The 13,451-nt window shown below is 43.1% G+C and overlaps 1 protein-coding gene across 1 annotated transcript; it reads right to left on the reverse strand.

Moving 5' to 3' along the window:
- Positions 1-128: 128 nt before the first annotated feature.
- LOC142948413 (cAMP-dependent protein kinase catalytic subunit alpha) lies at positions 129-12,710 on the reverse strand. Its single transcript, XM_076090435.1, has 11 exons — positions 11,745-12,710; positions 10,060-10,121; positions 9,428-9,556; positions 8,282-8,380; positions 6,911-6,993; positions 6,565-6,691; positions 5,067-5,162; positions 4,144-4,266; positions 3,744-3,803; positions 3,539-3,643; positions 129-3,452 (listed from the first exon to the last, which is right to left on the reverse strand). The coding sequence occupies exons 1-11, from the start codon at positions 11,788-11,790 to the stop codon at positions 3,327-3,329; spliced, it is 1,056 nt and encodes a 351-aa protein (XP_075946550.1). The 5' UTR covers positions 11,791-12,710; the 3' UTR covers positions 129-3,326.
- Between the last annotated feature and the right edge of the window lie 741 nt (positions 12,711-13,451).

The raw sequence follows: 13,451 nt of genomic DNA on the forward strand, positions 1-13,451 counted from the left end.
TGACCTCCAGGCAACACTCACGCTGCCTATATTTAAAATATGTCATCATCTGCAATTCACTCTTTCCTAAACTTGCAGCCGCTGAACAGTCAAATGAACAGACATCCAGGAGGCACACACAAGTTCAGTCGAATTTTACAAGTAAAACTTTATTGGAATGATACTCATGTTGCAAAATATTACACTTCGTGTTTTTACGTCACTGCTCCCGTGACTTTAGACGCTTCCCCTTGCAGTGTGTCTGTGTGTATGTGTGTTGCGGGGTTAACATGGTTTACATCGGGGTCTCGTTTCCCTAAAAAGTGCGACAGTATGTACCAGCATTGTGCCTGCATCGAGAGGAAGTTGTATCACTGCAAAAAACATCGAGGAGACGGGGAATAATATTGTATCATAACTTCAATTATGTCAACATTAAACTCGACATGGAGGAAATACAGCGAATGTGAAGTCTCAACAAGTGGTTTACAACAATGTCATAATAATATTAATAATAATAATAATAATAAAAGGTTGGAAAAATAGTCCATCATATCCAATAAGCCAGCATAACTACAAGTGGGTGTGCATCCACCTTGTAGCTCTTGCCACCATCGATCTGCCGATATGACTTCAGATTGATCAATGAAATGTTTTTCCACCTCTCTCAATGAGAAAGAATATGAAAAGTAGGGGTAGGGGAGAGGGGACGAACCCTTTTGGTCACGAGTTGGTTGTGTGTGTGTGTGTGTGTGTGTGTGTGTGTGTGTGTGTGTGTGAGACTCTTTCTTTAATAGAAAACCAATCGGTCAAAAAAACGTTTTACTGGACATTGCCGAGGCTAGATTACCAACCGGGCAAAGAGGCCAACTGCCAACTCCCAATCGATTGTACATGCCAAAGTCAGTCTACTACTCAAGTGGACTACACCTCAGCCTGTGAAGCTGTCAAACCATCCATCCCACCTGAACACGGCATAATCGTTAGGATATCTAGGCCTCCAAGTCTCTTGCAGGTGCTCTACTGAATCACTGGCCCTTTAAGGCCTCCATTTAGTCTGCTAATGCTGTGCTTACATGGTGCATATTCCTCAATTCATTTGTTTAAATCAAATTAGCACAGAGTACACCTGGGGCCATGTCATATTCCAGCATAGTGACACTGTACATACTGTACAGACAGAGGGAGGAATGGTGGGGTACTAGGGTTAACCCTAGCTGGTTGATCCTGCTGTGGACGTTGGGCCACACGGATCTAAAAATGATCTGAAACAGGTCATTTAAGCCCACCGTAAACATTCCTGGATGGTAGGTCATTTTAAATTTCACGAGACTATAAATTAAATTGTGTGTGTGTATCATTGGATTTATACACACACACACACACACACACACACACACACACACACACACACACACACACACTCTAACACATTACAAACGTGTAATTTTGAGAAAAAGCTCGTTACATTTCCGAGTATCTGAACTTCTTTTGGACAGGAAGGACTCGTTCCAATAAAACCAGAGAAAAACCAGAGCGCCTGTTTGAACCAAAATAGATTATCTTCGTTATGGTGGCACATTAAAACACAGCTGTGAAGAAGGTATTTGAATGTTTGAAATAGACACTATTTATAAATTCTGAAAGCCCAAATCCTACAAGTACTTTTCCATCACAGCTCAGGTGCTGATTAGGCATTGAACACCTGATGTGCTATGTGTGAGCTTGTATACTGTGCACTGAGATCTTCCTCGTCTCTTCTCAGCACTAGCTCTATTCAACTCTTCTACCTTTTCCTAACTTCTTCAATGGAGTCATCTTTACATCATCACCACATGAAAAAAAACTGAATTAAACAAAAACTGTGCCTGTAAACACAGCGATGGGAATAGAGCTGCTGGCACACGTAAGACTGTCACATGGAGTGAGAGTGCTGTGGAGATGAACACAGGCGTCTATAAAAGACCCTCCAGACCACCGATACAATGACTGCTCAACGTGCTCCAGTGACCACCAGCCAGGAGCAGTTTGAGGTCGTCCGCCTCGGATGGTCTCTTCTAAACTGGAGTAGGCAAGGGCCAATTGGTTAATTCGAAATGCTGCATCAGCTTGACTAGTAGATGAGCTCTGAGCAGAGACAGCGAGTGCTTTTGAGACCAGACAGAGTTGTCCAGTTAGCAAAACAAATCCTCTGAAAGGGAAAATTGTGGAATACCCGAACTAAAAGTCTTAATATTCCCTTTTGTTCCTCTTAGTGCGAACCAGAACTTTAAATTCCAAACTCTAAGCAAGTGTCTCACACATCTTCTTGACCTGCTGATCCTAATGCTTAATGTTGATAAAATGTCTTATTAAGTGATATGTTCAAACCTGAGATACCATTATGTTGTGGTGTTCCTTCACGACACTATTGAAACTGAGATATTTACGTTCCCGTATCCAAATTTCCTTGTTTGTTTGTTTGCGTGACGTGAAATAATTGGAGCGGCTAGTATCTAGTGACATTTAAAAATTGAGTGCACAAAGCCTGGCTATGCTAACAGAGATAAGAAGTATAGATGGAGTTACACAGTAAACTTAACCGACTTCTTCCCCCTGAAGGGTCATCTGTCTCTGACCCCGACTTGTTTGAGCAGACAATGCATCATCTTTATGTTTTTCTTTTTGGCCAATCATGCCGGTGACTCGAGGTACGATGTCTACGATATGAAACGGTAAAAGTTTAAATACTTAAAGAATAAATGACAAAACTTCTTTAAGTGCATATGAGTGTGATTCATTCAAATGTTCACTTAAATGCTCCTCCTGCTCACCAGAGAGAGAGAGAGAGCTAGCTAGCCGGTTATCAGTTTAAATTGAAGAAACGTTTGTGCAGACCGAGACCTCAACTTGATCGACTCTATGGGCTTTCGGAGATGTGATGAACAACAGACCGCAGGAGACTCGAACGGACGGACTGATTTCTCTGTGATGTGGCCCAAAAGTGATTCAATGATGAATGAAACAATAAGAGAGCCGGGAAGATCTTGGGTGAAAAATGTGTAGAGGCAACTCTAAATAAGTGGGGTTCCCAACACCCTTGAATCTGAAGCACACCTTCATTATAAAGGGATCCATAAATAAGACAGAATCATAAATAAAATACAACAGAAACGCAACAGAAAAGGCAACACTGCTGGTTATCAGTCTCCTTGCTCTTTTTCCCTTCTCTATCCCATCCCCCCCCCCCCCCCCCCTCTTGTTGTAGCTGGTGCTTGTGATTGGACAGGAGACTCTCTCCTTACGTCTCCCACTTGACCAGCCTACCTTTGACTCTCCCTACTTCCTTCCTCTCTCGCCCTCTAACTCTAGAACTCCGCAAACTCCTTGGCACATTTCTCATTGAAGGAGACGCGGATCTCCTCCTCCTCATAGTCATCGAAGTTGCTAGTGTCCCCTGGCCCTTTGAACTTGGGGACGAAGGGGGCTTCCACCTGAAGACGATGAAAAACAGCAGAAGTGAGAAGTGAACTTTACAGAAGGGAAGTCAACGCATCCGTGCACTCACAGACACACTTACCTTTTTCTGGTAGATGGCAATCCAGTCAGTGGTCGCAAACCACTTGTGTCCCTTAATGTCATTTACCCCGTTCTTGAGGTTCCCGAAACGTTTTGTTAGGTCCACCTGAGGATAACACCAATAACGTTTGCCTCACTTGTTCAGCACACACAGCAGAGTGAAGGTAGCCTCAACCTCAGAATGACTGAGATAGCAACTATCTCACCTGTAACAGGTTCCTCAGCAGGTCCTTCAGGTCTGAACTGAAGTGAGATGGGAAACGCACCTGAGACAGAAGACAAGAAGCGGTTACGAACATAAAAGAGATTTGAAGAAGAGTAGAAGAAGGAGACAGTATGCTGTGTTTATCATATAGTGCAAAGTGCCAGCCTTCAAAATGTACAGAGGCTTGACCCAAAATTGAAAAAGCCACTGGGAAGTAATTCCAACATTTCTGTTTATTCCAAAAATGGAGCGATACTTGTAAATACAACCCAAACTGAATCATCTTTCTGAAATAAAGCCATCAGAACGAAGTCATGGAGGTGGATGAGGGGCGGGAGCTCCCAATGTTACAAACAGACTCTGAATGAAGCACAGAGTGGTAAACAGAGAGTCCGACTCACCTTCCCTGATACGATCTTTTCGTAAATCTGGATGGGCTGGTCAGCAAAGAAAGGCGGGTACCCTGCTGCCATCTCATAGACCAGTACGCCCAGCGCCCACCAGTCTACGGCCTTGTTGTACCCCTGGTGGACAGAACGAGGACGGAGGAGAGTAGAGACAAAAAGAGAGCTTTATAGACAACTACCTTTTTAAACCTTAATTCATCATTCACGCATCCTTTCCTCGGTTACGTCTTATTTCTTATCCCGTTCAGATGTTCAGAAGGAAGAGATATGATTGTTATAAACAGCATGTCGAAATATTTTTGTGATGTTCTACTGAGGATGAGAAGCATTCAAGGACGTCTTACAGAGAGCGTTCTATCGATGCAGGTGTCGTGATGGTTGTTGTCGCGTGTTACATTTAAACAGTCGGGCAGAATGTCGTTGTCTTTCCTACAGTCAAAGCATGTATTGAGGCTTTTTGACTAAAGCTTTGAATTTCTGTCGTCACATATTAAGACATAATCCCCGTTAAAAGAAAAGAAAACATGTGAATTTAGTAATGATTTTGAATGATTTCTGAGTTACTGGAAATGTTTGAATCACAGGAGTCGGAAACAATCCTACTGTGTTTAATAACAGCATGTGGCTGGTTTCAGGCCACATTAAGATGTACTTAGAGTTGTGCTAGTTTCACTGTTTACGTCTTGTTAGGAGGAACATTTGAGTTGCGTGTGCTCTACAGATGCTCCTCAAACCCACATGCCGAGCATGTGTTACAACTCTGCCAACTCAACTGAACAACTATCGTGTAAAGAAAGTGTTGTTATGTGTTTTTAACTTTATGCAACAAGTTGGTGTCATTATTTGTTTAAATGCAGAATATCTTGTTTTTGAAAGGAAAGTTCACAAGATAAAAAGGAGGAACAATGGCGGCTCACCTTGCTGAGAATAATCTCTGGGGCCAGATATTCCGGGGTGCCACACAGTGTCCAGGTCCGGCCCTTTACGCGTTTGGCAAAGCCAAAATCTGTCACCTGAGAGAGGAAATGACAAACAATGAGTAGAGTGCCCAGCTGAGTTTTAGTGCATGACAGGCAGAAATAGACAGAGCCAAAGAGATGGACCAAGGCCAGCATCTTGGGGCAGCAATGGGACTTTTCACCGGTTTACATTTTACTGTTCACCACTAGAGGGCAGCAGAATCTGTGTCACAAGAGAGACTCGGTGTGAAGGCACACTGCTCGGTAAACACAGATCATTGCAAAACACACACTGCCATCACAGTTGCACTCTCTGGGTAGTTGTTGATAGTTTCTAGACACATCCATGTCTGTGTGACATCACTAATAAAGGGGTGGGGTCAAGCCTTTTTTGGGACAGAGCATAACACTTCATATCCTCCCTGAGTCACTACACGTTACAGTAAGAGCCCACTCGAGCTAGCAGAAAGTGCTAAAGTGCTAATGTTGCCTTACATTTGCAGCTGTATCTGTGCACTTTATAGAAAATAAAATATAAATTCACATAAATGGTAAAATCTTGTAAGACAGCACACAAAAAGTAACACTGCTTTTTTTGTATAAATGTTGATGTGCTTTGTTGCATCAACATCAGAGATTAGCTGGCTAGCTTATGAGGCTAATGTTAGCTGCTGCACATCAGAATGTGATTACTCGGCCAATTAGTATTAGAGCTGCGACAGTTGAGTTGATTAACCAATAATTCCATCGACAGAAAATGAGTCGGCAACTATTTTGATAATCTATTCATCAATTATGTCATACTTCAAGCAAATATTACAAAGATTTCATGTTTCCAGAATGTTAGAATTTTCAGCTTCTCGTTGTGGTTCATTGTAAACTGAATATCTGGTTTTGGTCACACAAGACAGGACGTGTGATGACAGCACGTTGGGCTCTAGGAAATTGTGATGGCCATTTTTCATAGTATTGGGATCATTTAAAGATTAAACAATGAATCGAGAAATAATCCTGCAGATGAATTGATAGTGAAAATAATCGTAGTTGCAGACCTTATGAATATGAATTCATTTAAGTTTTTCACTGTTCAACCGTCCCTCCATCTCTCAAATGCTGCACAGATGTTCACAGATGTTTTAGACAAACTAAACCACGGGTACAGTGCCCAGCCGTGAAATCAAGGGGGGATTTGGCTCTAGGGTGAAAATCTGAGGGGTGAGGAGAACTCCCAGCAAACACACACAGCTGGGCCAGTCTGCATGTTTAGAAAGCCCGAAATCTCAACAGCCCCTGAGACTTCACAAGAGGGGCCGACCTTTTTCACCATCTGTCGTGAACTCCCGCCGACCTTCAATGATTAATTTAGGCCTCATGTGTGCGTTTGTAGACAAATCATACTAATACATAAGTACGTTATGATTAGCTTTTGTACATCACTGCATCAAGTGTCCGTTACCTGTATGTAGCCCTGCTGGTCTATGAGCAGGTTCTCAGGTTTCAGGTCTCTGTAGATCAGGTCCAAAGCGTGAAGATACTCAAAGGTTAGAACGATCTGAGCGGCGTAGAACCGAGCGTGAGGCTCACTGTGCACACACAAACCCAACCAGAAGAGAGCAGTTTAGTGGAGTGTACAGGTCAGAACATAGCTAAATAAATCAGAGTAGAGCTAAAAGAGAGCAGAAGAGAACAGAGCTGTACAGAATAGAATCAAATAGACTATAAGAGAATAAAATGGAGAACAGAGATGAATTGAGAGCACAGAGCGCCACAATTTACCTCTGCATGTGCCTACAAACACTAACCTAAATCTGCCAATTCTCCGTAGATGGGAGAACATCTCTCCACCTGGTACATACTCCATCACCATGTAGAGGTTAGTGTTGTCCTGGAGAGGAGAAGACAGAGGGCCCGTTAGTGACACTCGCATACAGACACATATTAACGTACGTAAACACACACACAGGATGGACGACATGAAGACGGTATTTTGTGGGTGAATATAAATAAATTAACTGACTTTTATTTCAGGTATTACCATAAGAAAAGGCCAAATGTAACTGTGTCTATCACACATTTATATACGTTGTTTTTACATCCTTTAACAGATGTAAGTACGGAAACACTAGCTTTACATTATTCTCGGTTGACGGCTGCAAATACAACTTACTGTCAAATAACCCGAACCGAGCTGAGTTAACATGCGTTTGTTGTTGACTCTTCCACGAGTGTGAAGGACGGGATGTGTGGACAGGAAAATGTAGTTAATAGGTTTATTTGAGGCTTAACCTGAATAAGGCTTTAATTGGAGTATGGCCATCAGCTGTGGTTAGTCTGTACGAGCACAACCAGCCTCCGACAGAACACGGCTGTGAACATGCTGAAGACTGTGAGGCTCGTTTCACTCCATGTTTGCAGATAAACACCTGATAGGATTCATTGTCAATGACGATGGGAGTGATGATATGGAGGAGATTGTAAATTAAGACATCACTGCATCAGGATTTACAAGTCAACACAATTTAAGAGAGCAGTTTATTTATAACACTAGGTATATATATATATATATATATATATATATATATATGTATATGTAGTTATATATTCTCGATGTGGTCTTTAACCAGAAGAGATCATATTTTATTAAAACTTAAATGATTCATTTGGAGTGTTCAAATTGCATCGTCTGCCTGTTATATGCTTTATACAGAGCTACTGTGAACTGGGAGGAAGTGAGATTGTTAATTAAATGTTTTGATTTTAGAAATATGACAATATCAAAATGTGAGTGAATATATTTCTAGATTATGATTTTATCTTCTCAGTTTTGGTTATTCTTTGATATGACACAAAGAAATAAAGCTTAAAACTTCAAAGGCAATGCTTTGGCCCTTAGCTTAAATAGTTAATAATCCACCAAGTTAACTAAAAATAAACGCTTTCATACAAATACACAAAAAGAGTCATCAGCAGTACGTGATTCTGCAGTCAACTGGGTGAGCCGGGATATCTTTTATTTGTTTAACGGACCACTTTCATAAAAATGTAGACAAATAACAACTTAAAAGCTGGAATGGGGAAATGGGGCTAAGTAGATGAGTGGAAAGAAGGAAAATCTATCCAGTCACTCATCATCCACACACACACGCACACACACCATCTAAAATTGCCCGTACCTTGAACGAGTACTCTAACCGCACCAGAAAAGGAAAGCTGACAGCCTGAAGAATCCTCTTCTCATTCAGAGTGTGCTCTATTTGTTTGAGCTTCACCACCTGAAAGCCACAAACAGAGAGAGGACAGTTTATACTGTGTGTGTTCATGGAGCTACCCAGGCAGCCCATTCATTTCTATTCCTGATGATAAAATAAATAAATAATACATTTAGTTATACGACATTAGTCTTATCATAAGATATGATAAAAAGTACCTGCTAATAATGTTTTTTTTCCACCATCACAATCTATACTCATGTATTAATACCTTATATTAATATTAATACCTTAGTTTACTAACAGCAGCTCTGAGACAGTCTGCCTCCTTGAGGCTCGGCCAACGTCTGCGAGCGTCTACATTCAAAGTACATTTATCCATTTTGTTTGTTCTTGTTCTGCGTATGTTCACCGGGGAGACGACTTATTCAACACACACCTGCTTCTACGGTAACTTCGTACACCAGAAGTCTAACCTATACCGACAGGTACAAGATTTTCAAGATGTTTGAAGATTTATTCTCGTGAAATTGGCAAAAAAAGTACAAACACAAGCTGAAGCTTTGGAAACACGTCAAGATGGGTGTTGCAAATATTATTTTTTTTCCCACTTTTGGTAATCAGGTACACTAACATACAGTAATCATGGTGCAACCTGGAAATTGATCTTTCAAGTGTTAAATTCACTGGATCAGCCAATGAAACAGACATTCTCATCTTTGTATTTTATCTACAAAAATATGTATCTATAATATGTGAAACGCAGGCGCAAATGAATTCTACGTTGGCTACTAAAATGACTCTACTCGATGTGCATTAAGACGACCTCAGCTCTGCCGCTCCGGCCGATGTCTGCTTCAGCACAAGCTTGTTCAAAGAGGTTCAGTGGGGAAACGGTCTGCACCTGTGTTTGAATCTCTGCATCTTTGCACCAGCACACAAAGAAGGAGGCATTTTTTTTTAATATGCACGAATGTTCGGAGCCTTGTGAGTATCGATGTGACATTTCCGTAAATATATTTTCAATGAGCATCCTGCAGGTGTGTCCTTAAACGAGAGTCACGTTCAAACAGCCTCCGTCCCACCTGGACCCTCCTGACCCAGACTGACCTTCTGCTTGTTGAGGATCTTCATGGCATAATGCTGTCCCGTTTCGTTGTGCTTCACAAGCATCACACGGCCAAATGAGCCCGTGCCGAGGGTTTTCAACCTCTCAAACTGCTCCAGGCCAGCAGTGTTCTGAACAGACGAAACAAAAAAAGGGAGTTGATTGTTGTGAAAATGGGATGGTGAGTGTTTTTCTAATGTGTCCTATATGCTCACATTTACTATCTATTCTGTAGTATGTTTGTTTTTGTACCGGCAAGCAAATGCCCGAGTGTATGTGTATGATTTATGTTCTTACTACGATCACAGAGAATATAATGTACATCAAGCATTATGAATTTAATTATACATTTTTAAACTGAATCATCACACTACATATTTTACAAGCCACTTGCTTTATTTCACTGTCCAAACATATATAAATGTCCATTTACCAACAGTGGTAGGTGGGGTGCACAAATGAATATGGAAAACAAATACATTACAAGAGGAATAGTAGCGAACACACCACATATACAGTTGATATGTTTGGTCACACAGCATAGGAATGTGCGTGCTTGCATCCAAGAGCATTCAGAAAACATTCACATTCCCGCTGCGTTCGACGAACGTCACACATGCATCCAAACACTAACCTGTGCAGGGCTCTCCCACTTCTTTAGAAAGTCCTCTTTGGCTTTAACAAGGAACTCCTTGACTGTGGAAGACAAGATCACAAGAAAAGCTTCAGAGGTGTGAGCAACAAGTGAAAGAAGACAGAAAACACAGGAGGATAGCTCCTGTGTTTTCTGTATTCGACTGCAGAGAGGACATGTATTTTCAGGAGTATAGCGCAGCTAAAAGTACATAGAAAGAGGGAGAGTAGAGAGTGAGACAAGCTGGCATGCACCGTAGCTCACTGTGACAAACTCAGCTGTATTGTTTGAGATTAAACTGGCACCTGTTGGAGGAAATATGTAATGCAATGCCTCAATGTTAACCAATGCGATATTTTTCATGAGAGCCTAACTTCCTGTTAAATGCCTTGATCTTCCAAACTCCACAGTCCAGGTTTGCACCGCGGGGTTTCTATCAAAGTGTCAAGTGAAACCTGCAGACGTAAGAAAGCTCCCACCACACCGGTTTCACAAAGCAGAGGAGCACTCTCCTGACAAAAAACAACAACACACAAGTCGTGTCTAATCTCAGTGCAGAGCCCCTTTAAGATAATTCTGGGTTCCGTATGTAAAGAATCAGCACATGTTGTATCGAGGATCATTTTCCTGCATTCAGAAGTCTCCAAGTTGACTAACTGAACAGCACAACACAGTTTCATCTCAAACAGAGCAGCTGAGGTGGATGCCAGCTCGTTCTCTCCTCTCCCTCGTGTACTTTTAACTAGGTTCTAATAACGTGCTGGGAAAATCTAGTTGAGTTAACTAGTAACACTTACTCACCCTTGAGCAAGGCACCAAGGCAAAGATGCTCACTGACCAAGGGTACATGACATGTGTGATGCACTCAGAGCTTCTTAAACCATAATTCATACACTCTTTTGTCTCTCCTTCTCTTGGCTGTTTGTTGAAAAGTATATCTGGTTGATAGAAAACTGTTTGAATACCAATGCATGGTAAGAAGTCATGGTGAATAGGAAAGCCCCAGGAAATGATTACAGTCCAGTGGCCTCTGACTTTAGCATACTCTCATCCCTGTGCATAGCAGCAACTTCACATCAGACTGACAGACTGAGACCAGTTCAGCCAACCCTGCACACTTCCATGGGTTCACGTTAATTAGATTCAGCTCACCCACACACCGTTTAAGCAGCATCTCTTTTCCAAAAGGAGTGGAGCAACAGGCCTGGAGTGTTTGGGACATATCTGACACTTAGTGTGTTGTGATACTGGCAATATTTCAGCACAGGGAATATTCCAAAATGCGTGCAGTGCACAACTGCTGTTGGACGTTGTGCAGCTCACACAGCTCCACATCCGGCTTCATCCTACCTCAGCATCCACTAAAATCACAGCCAAAGGTCCAAAACTGAACAGTACTTCTGAGCCTCGTCTGAGGAGAGACTCCCGATTCATCTACATGTACACACATACAATGCTTTAATTTAAATGTATTACATGTATCATCTTGGGACTTGTCATGGACGTGCTAGTGGATCTTAATGAATGGGAAAGCAAGAACAGGCCTCTAATTAACACCGAATGGCTTGTTATGTAAAGCTACCACAGCCTGTTGTATCACACCGTTCTTTGATCATTTCATGAGGCTGCAGCCGAGCAGGTGTTGCTGAAGAGTGATGTGAAACATTACTGGCGATGGTACCCACCGCTTTCCATCTCGCTGCCCTTCCTGGCCGTGGGCGCGTTGCCCATGATGACAACTTGTCAACGGGCGATCCGTGGCTTTTTGGCCGCCCTACAGTCTTGCCAAGCCGGTAACTCGATTAGGTCCGAACGGTGTTTCCTAAATCCAGCTGTAGCAGTCACCAAGCGTTGCGAGGTCTTGATCTTTAATAGCCTGACAGCTGCTGATGCGGCGAGACGGTACAGTGGAGCGGGCTCACGCGCTCCACGGCCATCAACCACCGGCGAACGAGCTCGAGTTTAAATCCACGAGGAGCTATCGTTGTGGTGTCTCGGTCGCTGGGGCTTCACTGGACTGCCAGGCCGACCTTGTTGTCCTGAACACGGAGGATCCAGTCTTCTCCTGTCCCTCCTCGCAGCCCCCTCCGCGCGAGGCCCCCCCGGCTCCCCACCTCTCCCCCAGCCCACAAATAACCAGCTATACCGACGGCGGGGATGCACTGTTCTCAGTCGAAAGACTGCCGCTTTTCGTCACCGAACCCAGATTTCAAAAATGAATCCTCGGCGGGGTCCGACAACGACGCGAATTTGCCCAAATCAACATTGGCCCCCTGTAGCCTCGGAGACGGGCGAGATGACGGAACTACAGCCGAGCGAACATCCCGCCTACTCGCCAGAACCGGGGTTGATTGACGGCTAAAGCGGGGCTACTGATTGGTCACCTATCTACGATGGTGCCCCACGGAGCGCTCTGATTGGCCTTTGAATCTATCAACGACGGCAACGTACCGCCGCCCTACAAATAGCCAGCGACGGGAACGTCAACGATTATTTTCCTCTCGACGACGTCCGCGCCCACTTTCTCCGGTTGCTCTCCTCCATTGGCCTGTCGCGGCCGAACCGTGGGAATCTCGGTGAATGCGAGGACATCTATTGGCCGTTAGGAATGGCCCCCTCCTTCCAGAAAAAAAACCTCCCTCCCCGCGCGCTATCACACCCCCGCCGCCGAGCGACTGATACACGTTTGGCTAAGTGACGTCAACCGCGAGCTATTTTTAGAAATGTTGGTCAGAATATAACGCACGCGCGGCGCAGTCTGGTTGGCAGGACTTCTAAACAGATCGCAGACGGCCGTGCATGGAAGGAAGAGTTTATCTGGTGGGAAATGAATCACGAGAAATATATATATATATATATATTTTACAATCGGTTGAGAATGAAAACACGCAGAGCCTCATACTATCTGTGTACCAACAACCTCTACAGTCAGACTCTCTGTGTTCCTCGCCCCACATCTGGTGTACCTACAGGGCGAGTGCAGCAGATGCCCAAGGGCCCCCATTATCAGCATCCTCGAAAGGCAACCTTTCACATAGATTTGCATCTGAATGTCTTATTTCAATAATAATTTCAGCTTGTGTTAAATTAAAAAAAAAAAACTGAATTTAAAAAGGAAATAGTACACAGGTGGTTAAGCACACATTTGCATCAAATTCACATATTTGAAGAACCAAACGTTAAAGTATTCATTGTGCAGAACGACCCATTTCAGAACAAAAACAAATGACATTATTGGATTATGATCATTGATGAACTCCAATATGTACATCAATTTAATGTTGCAGCTGGCAACGGTGCAGATGAACAGTGTAGACGTGTGCAGAGCAGACCGAGGGAACAGACGGAGGAGCTGGTCGCTTCAACTAGGAGGTGAAATGGGTGAGCAGACA

Source organism: Anarhichas minor, unplaced genomic scaffold (genome assembly GCF_050575085.1).
Source record: "Anarhichas minor isolate MPS153535 unplaced genomic scaffold, ASM5057508v1 ptg000012l, whole genome shotgun sequence".
In the NCBI taxonomy this organism is placed as follows: Eukaryota; Metazoa; Chordata; class Actinopteri; order Perciformes; family Anarhichadidae; genus Anarhichas; species Anarhichas minor.

Coding starts and splice junctions, on each gene's coding strand:
- LOC142948413 (XM_076090435.1), bottom strand. CDS start 11,790: ATGGGCAACGCGCCCACGGCCAGGAAGGGCAGCGAGATGGAAAGCG. Junction 4,267..5,066: donor CAGAGATTATTCTCAGCAAG/GTGAGCCGCCAT, acceptor TCTGTCCACCAG/GGGTACAACAAGGCCGTAGA. Junction 3,644..3,743: donor TGCTGAGGAACCTGTTACAG/GTGAGATAGTTG, acceptor TGTTATCCTCAG/GTGGACCTAACAAAACGTTT.